The sequence below is a fragment of the Pteropus vampyrus genome, unplaced genomic scaffold, assembly GCF_000151845.1.
Source record: "Pteropus vampyrus isolate Shadow unplaced genomic scaffold, Pvam_2.0 Scaffold1, whole genome shotgun sequence".
Classification (NCBI taxonomy): Eukaryota; Metazoa; Chordata; class Mammalia; order Chiroptera; family Pteropodidae; genus Pteropus; species Pteropus vampyrus.
In genome coordinates, this window is record NW_011888782.1 from 22543339 (window position 1) to 22555047 (window position 11709).

General features: G+C 46.2%; 1 protein-coding gene across 1 annotated transcript in view; it reads right to left on the minus strand.

Moving 5' to 3' along the window:
• KALRN (kalirin RhoGEF kinase) overlaps nucleotides 1–11709 on the minus strand; it is a 640142-nt gene that overhangs the window by 203371 nt on the left and 425062 nt on the right. The window contains 5 exon segments of the mRNA XM_023520165.1: nucleotides 2192–2294; nucleotides 4969–5111; nucleotides 6450–6551; nucleotides 6993–7183; nucleotides 8948–9059. Coding sequence (XP_023375933.1) covers nucleotides 2192–2294; nucleotides 4969–5111; nucleotides 6450–6551; nucleotides 6993–7183; nucleotides 8948–9059 — 651 coding nt within the window.

Sequence of the window (11709 nt, forward strand, 5' to 3'; positions counted from 1 at the left end):
CAAGGCTTGAGAAGATAGTTGGGGGTTAATGTTCCCAGCAGGCCACGTTCTCCTGCTGATTAAGGCTTTCTGCTCTGAGGTAAGAGAACCTCTAGGCGTCTTTAGCATATTTAAAACTACAATGTATGTTTGGCTGCTTTCAGACCACCTGTTTTAGCTGCCTCTTAATACTGGAGCTCCCTGAGATCATGGACTATGTCCCCTCTGTTCATTCACTCCACTGGTACTTCCTGATCATCTGTGTGTGCTATGTGCCAGGGGTACAGCAGTGAAACAGACAGACATCACCCCTGCCCTCATCAGGGCTTAACAGTGTGGCTATGGAGACACACATGAAACGAAAATCACACAAATGAGGATTCACACTCAACAAATAGTCCACATCTCTCTACAGTATCCAGCACAGAGCTCAGCACATGGTGGGTGCTTTTTCACAAATATGTGACCAATGGTTTTGCGGAATGTGCAGAAAGACTGACCAGCTGAGTTAACCTTAGCACTGGGAGTTCAACGTTTGACTTTTAGAGTGAGGGGAAAAATGACATTGTCAGATCTCTCTGACAATGAATCAGAGAGATCTGGGTTCTAGTTCCTGCTTCTTGACTAACTTCTAGGATTTTCTTGGGCAAGTCGCTCAGTCTTTCTGGGCCTCAGATTCCTGACTTACAGAATAATGTGCAGGTTCCAAGATTCCTCATCAGTAACAAAATGCCTCCTGTCCTCATTTAGCCTCGCCTACCTTGCCAGGAGACAAGGCATGGCTGGAGCTGATGGCTTCCGAGGACAAAAAGCTCTACAAAAGGGGTCTGTGTGTGAGTCAGGGCTGTGGGGAAGACGGAGCAGCAGCGGGAAGGGATGAATCCCCTGGATTATGAAACTAACGGGCTCAGTCTGAATATGGAAAACACTGCACTTCCCTTACTACCCACTGACTGTTTAAAAAGAAACACTTTCATTCATAGGATATTCTAGGTTATAGTTCTAAACGACAAGTCAGATGAGAAAGGAAAGTACTGAAATAGTTTTCTTTGTATGTTTTTACAAGCGGAAAAAAACCCCACAATTTTCCGTCCACTCTGAGAGTCAGAAATGGCTTAGAAACTTGAAGGCAGGGTTATCAGATAGAATTACCTTGAATGTCCATGAGCGTGATTTAGCACTGTGATCTTAGGAGGTTTGGGCCCATAGTCTTTTTTTTCCAGTAAGAAAAAAAATTAGGAAAAGTCCTAATGAATGCAGATCATCTTAAAAAATACCCATGACTTAGAAAACTAAAATGAAACGAGGACACAGCCTGTTGCCTGAGGCTGAAGGACTAGGCCAAAATACCAAGTGTAGGTAAACTGAGGCCAAGCGGTCTTCGAAAATCCATACCTTCCTTAATAAAATCGCTGATATGCAGCAAAATATTATCTCACACTCTCTGATCCTGAGGTCACTAAACTAGGGCAGGGTCAGGGAGAAAGCCTTGCTGTGTACCTGCTGCAAATAAGACAGCTGACTTCTTCACCTGGCTGGAACAAGTACACTGACCCTCGGCTATCACCTTCTCTCTTTCATTCCATCAGCACTCCTGACTTTTGTTTATTTGCTGCAAAATGTAAGAGAGCAAGTGATCCGGCTTTCTCACAAGCCTACTACATCCCTACACGCTGCTCCATGTACCACTTCCTGGTCCTTTACCCCTCAGGAACTGAGCCTCGCTATCTAGCCAGAGAAAGGTATCACTTCCACCGGAGCCCCTGTGGACAGGAAGCACCTACCAACCAGCATCTCCGTGGCCATTTCCCAAGCCACTGGTCTTGGTCTAACTTTGAGGTGAGCCCGTTCGAATCATTATAAATACAAGCCAGTCACAGCTACTGAGGTCTCAGGAAACTATCCCAGCCTCCGCACCCTGAGTTCAGCCTCCCAGAAAGCAGAGTAGTCCAAGCAGCCCATATGGGGCATCGCAGAAGGGGACTCTCCCACTCTTCACCCTCGCCACTTCTGCTAGACTCACAACATGAGAGGATGGCTGACTGCCCCAAACTCTGTCCACCATGTGACATAACCTCCTCCAGACCTACAGAGAGACAACCGGCTCCTGAGGTCAACCTCCATAATGGGAGAAATCCTCTGGGGTAACTCTGCAGGGGTGGTTAAGCCAACAGGAAGTTTTAGGGGAAGGAAGGTTGGGGCACTGTCCTACCTTGTCACTGTCCACTGTGTTCTGAGATGTCCTAGAGGCAATGGAGATGGTATCCGGCTGACTGCTCCCATCTCCCTGGCTGTCAACATCCTCCACTCCATCCCTGCAGGAAGAAGAGAGAAAAAACAGGGGTGGGGGTGGGGGGAGCCACTGTGGGTTTGGAGCAGACAGGATTTCCAGCTGGGCTGGCAGAGCAGAGCCTCAGCACTTTGAGCAGGGATTTGTCTAAAATTATCCCGCTAAAGGGAGCAGCACTATGTGATTTTCAATGATGTCACATCTTGTACTTAGTACATACATAATCACTCTGTTGATAACTGAACATGAAATGACTCCTTCTCCATAAATCCTCTGGCCCATGGTGCAGAGGGGGTAATTATCTATTCATTTTAACTGGGAATGGGTGTATAACAGGCAGTAGAAAGAGGTATATCCTACTTAGGACCTAGGCTTCTATCCAATAGTCCTAGACTTCAGGGTATTCGCATACTTTAACAGGATTTTTCTGCATCCTGTAACAGGATTGGGGTTGATTTATAGCTGACCTATAAAGAAAACAGAACTGATAAGATACTTTTTGTTTTTTTTCTTGACTTGTGTTTCTTCTTCTCAAGAAAATGGAGTGAGATACTTTCTCCAGGGGCAATTATCTTTGGGAAGTTCGTGTTGGACCCTCAGCTCCTGGGTATGAGGAAGACTTTACCGCCTTCATTTTGGTGGGTCTTGTTGAGCTCATGCTTTTTATGAACACAGAAGGCCGAGGCATCTTTTTAAAGATAGGAGAACAGTCACAGATTCCACAGCAGCTGTTGAGACAGCTGTGCTCCTGAGTGTCTGATAAGACAGGCTCCCCAGTGCACCCCTGGCATTTGGACCCCTTCCTGGGCCCCTGAACTATATAACTGAACCACATGTCTCACAGGCTCCTTCAACTCTCCAGTCCTGCTCTGAACCCACGGCCAGAGCCAAAGGGGGATTAGATGCCTAGGAACTGGCAAAGGCTAAATCATCTCCGTGTCAGGAAAAACTGGAAGAGATGTGAGCCAGGGGTGGTACGTTAGCACAGGGAATGACAGTCTTCCCCTGGAGGCTTTTATGAATGTCACAGCCCTGATGCTGCTTATGGAGAAGTCGTGGCATTAGAGAGAAGAGGGACTTACTGCCTGAGAATGTTACTGCACGAGCAAAATGCCCCGTATACTGACACTGCCTCACAGATTCTATAACCACCTGGTGTATGTGAGCGTATGTGGACATGTGTGTGCATGTGGGCACACATGTGATGTATGTGTATATACACAGTGTCTACTGGTCAGAAAATGTGTTTTCTCCCACCCAGAACATTTCTAACTCAACTTGCTCCCTCACCACCACTTGTAGGCTTAGAAAATGCCAACTTATTTTAATAACATAAGCCACACATTTGTAGGAAGGAAAATCTGCTGTAAAAAGAAATCATGTGATGCATTTCAAAACCAAAAATAAAGGACTTTTAGATCATCTGTTGTTTTAAATATCTGGGCCACTGCTCCCCACCATTTGCAGATAGTTGAGAGTTGGCTGTACTTCCTACTGCCCACTATTCTGGCCCACTGCAGGCCCTTCTGGGCCACTCCAGATGAAGCCAGTTCTGGGGGATGTGGGGAGCCCATCCAGGAGTGTGGGCAGTATTCCTTGAGCCAATCCACTCCTCCATAAACTCTGTCCCCATATCCAGGAAGCCAAGCTAAAGAAATTATAGACTGCCTGGCTGTTCTCTCTGCACAGTCTGCCAAAGCTTCTCACTGCCTCGTCGCAGGACAATGACAGGGAAAATCTGGAGCTGCCTCTATCTTAGTCACGCCCCTCTTTTGGCTACCATCTCCCCCTGCAGCTCCCTGGCCTGTGTATTCCGCTTGGTGCCAAAGGGTCAACTAAACCTTCTGGATTTATTCCCTTTGTGAAGAGGGGAGAGGAGAGCCTGTTACCCCCAACAACCATCACCATCAGGTTCCTGGTTTGTTTTATTTTTTTTCCAAAATTGACATGAAGTGTTTGCATGCTTTCTTTTGAAGTGGCCTCCAAAAGTCATTGTAGGTGACTGACACACGGAGACTTGAGAAAGAAATATTTGAAAAGTCATCCACTGGTCTAAGGGAAACTGAGATTCAGAAGGGTCCAGAGAGATGAAGATACAAAAAATAAGTATTCTTCTGCCTGATCACATTGCTTATCTCAGATAATGAAGGTGAGGACTCTGGGGGGTGGAGGTCAGAGCTGCAGTGATACCATCCCCACCATACCATCCCCATGCACTACAGTATGCAAGCCTTTTTACTGTCAAACTGATCCACAGAGTTCTCCTCTCATGGCCCACCTCCTTCCCAAAGCCTTCCCCAGACACTCCACTCTAATGCTCATCTAAAGTCTTCTCTCTTTGAATTTACTGTCCCTACGGGTAGTACTGAGTCTTCTTGTCTACTATTCCACATGTGAGGCACGACTGTTAGATGGTTCTTGAGAGAATGGACTCATCATCTTACACTTCCTTTTATCTTCTTATAGCACCTTGTAGAATATCTATCAAGTAAGAGGTGCTCAATGAAGCCCTGCTGAATTGAATTGACAGTAACTGGTAAGACGCTTAAAGAAGAGACAACACATCTTAGGTAGGACTCGCTGGGGCTTCATAGAGAGGGGTGCCACCTGCAGAGCACACCATCCCTGTGGAAACAAAAGTTCACCCCACCCCCGCACCCAGAAGCATTAGGTAGTGCTGGGGGAGAGACGCTGGTTACCTCTTACTATTGTTCCTCTGTTTAGCTGGTGTTTTGGGGAGCTGAATTGGCTCCTTTAAAGCTCCTTTCAGGTGAATGATCCTTTCTTGAATCACCTCTCGTATGTTCTTGATCCACTCCTGCTTGGTTTCTATGTTGGAGGCCTGGAGTGCCACAGGGAGAAAGAGTGAGAACCCCCTCTCCCTTCACCCTGCCAAAACAGTTCTCGGCCCTCCTCTTACAGGCTTAGTCTGTTATTGTTAAGAAACCAAACGTTGGAAGAGTTTATTTCTCATTTTATACTTATGACTCTTCAACTCCACAGTCATGTTTCTCCAACTCCGAGAATAGGGCTATGACCTCAGGACTCAATGTAGACTTGTACAGGGGTGATTTTCAAAGTATTTAATAATCTGTAAGGCACTAACCAATACCGACATCTGCCCTGGGGCTGGAGCAGTATCTGGAGGTCCCCCATTGGGCCAGGGATTAACACTTTGGTTCCTAGATTCTGGAGAGGTCTGGGGAGCACTGGGAGGGGCAGCAAGGGGGCATTTGAAGGCAGAGGCTATTTATGAACCGGTATGAATAAACGTCAGGACGATCAACACCTAGTATGGCCACATAAGCTGTACTGACTGAAGGTCACTCCTGGCTTTTTAGCCTGGCATTCCATAAATACCCTATTTGTTGTTGTGGAACTTTTTTCAGGTAATTCTCCCCCATGATAGGCAGCAGCTATGCTGGCAATTCAGGGTGAACAGGTGTGAAGCTTTGGTCAGGGTTGGACATCTTTTCCTTGGTGATGGGCCCCTCCCTGAGAAGCAAGTGACTGGTGCGTGAGCCACCTTCAGGATCTCTTCTCAGTTAGACTAACGCTGCCACGAGCACTGACTCAGCTCCCAGGCTGCGTGTGCTCTGGAGAGCTGAAACGACTCCTTAACGCCGTCGCCTGGTAGAAGGCCCTTTCTTAACATTCTTCTCAATCAGCATAGTTCCCATGCTAGTATAATTTACTAGAGCTTCTAGAATGTTAAGTTCCCAGAGGATACAGTCCATATCTTACACATAGCTATCCCCTACAATACTGAGTAGAATACCTTAGATGTACAAGGTGTTCAGGAAAATAATGTTGAATGAATATAGAGCAAATCAAGGTGCCTTTTGTCAAAGGGTCAGTTGTTATCCTTGACACTTGAAGGGGACACACAGGCAGAACATCTTTCAGCGGGCCCCGCTGAGGAAACCCACTAGGCCACTCCCTGCCATCTTCACTCTATGCTCCTACAAGTGCATGGACTTGGAACATCACTTGTCTTTGAGATGTTGGGTCTATTTTCATGACAGAATCTGCTCCTCGATACCCATGTGATGCTGCCCTTCTCAAGACAGGTCCAGTGGTTCAGTGGAATCTCCAGGCCCCAGCTTTTAGGTGTGAGGTACCTACCCACACCCCTCTTCCCCCAACCCTGGTCTTGCGCCCAGCAGAGAGCAGTACTTACTTTCAGCACGGTTTTATTGTCTGAGGATGGGGTGCGCCCAGACCACAAGGCGAATTTGCAGGGGTCCCCCTCTACATGCTCCGTCACACCCAGCTCTGAGGTCTGTAGACAGGAAATGCCTGTGAGAGGCGGGGAAGGGGAAGGCAGTGGGGAAACTTAGGGCTGGGGTGGGAAGGGAAAGGCAACAAAGAGGAGAGGACCGAGGAAGGGGCTTCTGTCAATCAAACTCAAATAGACTGGATACTTTGTTCATCTACCCAGGATGAAAGGACCTACAGGCACGTGCCTGGTTAGCAGGTAGCAGGGAGGGAAGGTGAAGAGGGAGGCGCTAAAAGCAAACAGGAAGAAGAACCGTGAACTCTAAAATGCAGAAGTGGGTGTTGAGGGTGGGGAGGAGCTTTTCAAATAGGAGGCACTTTCATTTGTCCAGGATGGTTTTGGTGTGGCGCCAGGGGAGAGATGAGCTGAGTGTTCAAGATCCCGTCCTGCCCAAGGGCTCTATGAAAACAGGGAGTCTTGTCTTACCCCACCGGCCCCACCTACCAGTAGCTTGTTCTTGTAAACATATTTCGTGTGTCCTGAAGAGTCTTTGATCTCCTTGCTAAAAACCAAGGAGATCTCAAAGAGGAACAGGTGCCGCTCCCGCCCCTTCCGGATTAGCGACTTCGGGTCCCACACTTGAAAAGCATCCTGGAGAATCAGCTCCCCCTGCACGTCCAAGTTCTCGTCGAACCCTGAAAAATACCCATTTCCACCCTGTGGAGTTTCTCTAGGGCCACACTCAGGGTGCCATGTTCCACTCCCCTCTTGCAGAAAGGCTTCCCTAACGGAGCTCTCGGCTTCCAAGGCACTTTGTCTCTCGGCTGGTTGTGAGACTCTAACACTGAATAGACAACTGTATAAAACTGTGAGCAGATCCCTCTTTCTGCATCAGCTCACCTGCACATAAGCAGTACTACAGGAACACTCTGCAAAATCCTACATAAGCTCTTCCCAGCTCCACTGTCAGCCTGGGACCTCCTGCAAGGGCAAACATCCCACACGTCTCCTTCCTCCACAGCTCCCAACTGCCCCTGTCTCAGAGCTCAGAGTGGGGCTGAGGAGAAAAACACTGCCTAATTGCATTCCCTGGACTCTGTTTCATCTGTCGTTTTTCCATTCCTAGGACGCTTCTCTTTGGCTGCTCCTGTACAGTGTGGTGCATGAATCTTCAACGGTTTATAGCTACACCGCTTTAAATCTTTAACGGAGGTTCTGAAACTTTAGTGTGCATACGAATCACCAGGAGAGTATGTGAGAACACAGATACCTGCCCACCCACCACTCTTCAAGAGAGCAGGATGGAGCCCATGAATTTGCACTTCTGACAAGCTTGCTGGAGTTGCTGCTGCTGGTCCACAGACCATACCTGGAGCAGCTAGATCCAGAATACAGGTCAAGTGCAGGCTGGAGGAGAAGGGTATACCCAGGGGTGGGGGTTGGAGGCAGGTACCAAGAGAAAAGAAAGGGGCGGAGAAATTGTGACCACAAGAATTTGTTCAGACGGTTAGTGCTCAGTCTGAAGAAGGTAACCAGGATTCCTTGCTTGTAAAACTGGGACTTCTATGCTAAGGGTGGCCCAGGAAGTATTGAGATCAGACTAAGTTTTTTAGATGGGGGCACTGAGGAGGAGAGGTGATGGGGAATTAAGAGCCCATAAAAGCAAAAACAGCACACGGGTTTACACACTTACAACAGCATACACTTATCTCCCTAACACCTGTTCGCCAGTCCAGTCTAGGATGAGTCAACCCATCTAATCACTTCCATCCCAATATGGCTGCTCTGCTATCTGTTCTGCGGTGTTAAGAGCACTTTATTGGAGTCTCACTCTGACAAGTACTGGGCCCCAAGAACATGGTTCCAGCAGAATGAACATACTCTGCTAAAGTCCTCTCAGGTTTACCTGGCTGAACTTTTCTCACCTGCTAGAATGGCATAAGGGTGGTTGCATGCAAATGTGACTATACTAAATGCCACTGAACTGTACCCTTAAAAATGCTGATATTGGTAAACTTTATGTTATGTATGTTTTACTATAATAAAAAGAGAGAGAAGGGCATAAGGCTGAAAACAGTGTGTGTGCATGTGTGGATTTCTACTTAGTTTGAGAACAAAGGTAATACAAATGCATGAAGGTGAACAGGATGGCTGTGGGTCAGGGCTCCGGCACATTTATAGTAAGGATGATGGCCTGTCCTAGAAGACCACACAGGTGGCAAGTCGTCCACATAACTGAAATGACTTGGTCTTGGTCCTACTTGGAGGTGAGCGTGAGCTGAGCTGACCCCTGCAGAGCTTCCCTCATGCCTCCCGAGGACCTACGTAACAACTTGCCATTCCTTCTCTCTTCTAGCCTTGCCCCTTTCCTGGCTTCATGCCGCCTCCCTCCCACCACACAAGCTCTCTGGTCTTAGGAAAGGAGGCGGTTCTCTCGGGGAGGCTAAGAGAACGGCTACCTTCCAGCATGCTGACATGCATGGCATCATTGGCTTTCTTTGGGACACTGAGCATCACCTCCAGGCCATCCTTGAGTTCCCCTTTTCCTTCTTCACAGCAAGTTAAAAGCTCCTGAAAAAAAAGTCCAGACACAATTAGAACCATTTGCCCCAGCTTCCCCACCCTCCCACCCAATAACCCTTCAAGGCAAATTATATACCATCTTCATTTTCTATGATGGTTGCCTCTAAACTGTAAGGAAAGTGGAGTGCGATCTGGGATTGTCTCCAAAGAATTCAACCACAATTTTTCCCTGACTGAGCTTCCTCAGCTCAACCTAATCCAAACTAACTCAATTCAAACCCAATTCCCAAATGACTGACACCACAAGTCAGCAACTGGGACATTCTCTGTCACTCACCTGCCCTCCTGGAGAAGGAATACCCCTGGCAAAGCACATGAACAGTGGTGTGATACCGTGGAATCGTAAAGAGAAGACAGGGTGTGCAAAGAATGCACACAGCTTATATATCACTGCACACCTACTGTTAGCACCAGTTTGATTTATATACCTCTACTGCCTGAATGATGACTTGATCATACCAGTAGCAATCTGGGGTTATAGATATTAAATGTTTATAGCATTTCAGAATTACAAAAGATTTTCAGATCATATGAATCAGAAATTCCTAACCTGGGGCCAACAGACAGGATTCTAGGCTAGCTCTTGCATTGTCAGGTAAGATGTGATTTAGAGGGATAAAAATTTTCCCCAGGTTATAGAATTCACTAGAGGCCATGCAGGAGCTTGAATTCAGGTCTCTTGAGTCCAAGTCCTGCATTCCATCCACCATGCTAACCCTGTCTCCACCATGTCCTCCATTATACGGAGACTTCCTGGACCATGCCCTCTCCTTTACTTCCTCATTGGAGACTAGGTCATTACCATCTCCATAAAAGATATATAGTATCTGGTTGAGGCAGAAAAGATAATTTCCAACTATCTTAGTAATCATAAAGATCATGTGGAATGATTTTGCTCAAAGCAGAAAACTGATGGCTTCCATTTTTTTCTTATCAGGGTTATTGGATCTTGCTTGCTTTGCCACTGGGAGGGAAATAGTTAAGCATCAGATCTGCAGTCTATACTCTCTCCTTGAGGGGTTCAGGGAGGGAGAAGGTAGGGGATGGATGGATGGATAAGGATGTATTTCCAGGAAAGGAAGAAGTTGACCAGATCAAACCTTGTAAACATGTTAATGACTGATATCCTGGAGAATAAACTAATGGTACTTGCTAGCAGGAGAGTCTTATCTATGGAATGCTTTTAGTAGAATATATCTGGCCTGTCTATCCAAAACTTCTTAGGGTAAACAAACCTGGAATCTGTAGCTTTAGGAGCATGGCTCCCTGGAAAGTATCACATAAGTTATACAACTATTTAAATAAAAAATGAGTACATTTCATGAACAGAATGGCTCTCTTTGGGGTAAGTGAGATGATACAGCACATATCATTTAGAAACCTGTATATTAATTTGAGCCATAGCACATCCTGATGCTGCATGAAAGGACTTGGAACTGTTAGAAGTCCTAGACTTCTGTTTTATCTCTGCCTTGAGATTATTTGTACTCTTGAAATTACAGTCATGAGCCATTGAACAATGGGGATACAATCTAAGAAATGCACGTTCGGCGATTTCATCACGTGAACATCACAGAGCATACTTATACAAACCTAGATGGTACAGCCTGCTACACACCTAGGCTATATGGTACAGCCTATTGCTCCTAGGTTACAAGCCTGTACAGCATGTTACTGTTCAAAACAACACGAGATTAAATCGAGCACAAGAGAAAAATGATGCAATCAAGAGACAGGATAAACACAAGACATATGAAGCTGCTGCCGGTGTAACACAGCATACTATTTCACAGCAAACTTTTTTTTTTATAAGTAGAAAGAGTACATTCTAATCATAAAAAGTATAACATAGTAAATACATAAACCAGTAACATAGTCGTTTATTGCCATTATCAAGCATTATGTACTGTACATGATAGTCTGTGCTATATTTTTATACGAATGGAGGTGCAATGGGTTTGTTTACACTGAGTATCACCACAACACATGAGTAATGCATTGTGCTACAATATTACAATGGCTACGCTGTCACTAGGCAACGGGAATTTTTCAGCTCCATTATAAACTTACGGGGCCACCGTCACCCATGTGGTCCACAGTTGACTGAAACATTACGCAGTACTTGTCTGTACTAGCAGCAAGGCTTTACACTTGGTAACTTATCTGATTAGTGAGCATCTGACATAAAAATTCAACCCTCTGTGTTATCTTGGACACCTTCCATGTGAAGGAGGGAGATCTCAGTGTCCACAGAAGCGGTAAACTGCCCAAGCACGTGTTTGGCAGGTAGAAGCGACCGGTTCTCAGCTCTGCCTTTGGTACCACGGCATCAGTACAACGGCATCGTTAAGAAAGTTGCGTTTACTTCTGCCAATCTGATGTGCTTTGATTCTCCCCACTCCTTTCCTAATTCTAACCCTCCTAACCTTGTTTTCAAACATTATAAAAGGAACTTCTAGACAGGAACAGAAGAGAGGAACAAGAAATATGCTTCAGTTTACAACAGGAAGCACCAATTAGTTTAACCCCTAGAGCAATTTGGCAAGTCCACTGATCAACCAGCAAAGCCAATGAGCTCTCCTCAGATCCCCACTATAGTTTATGATGAAGAGAAGGCTGAACATTTAATTTACACTCC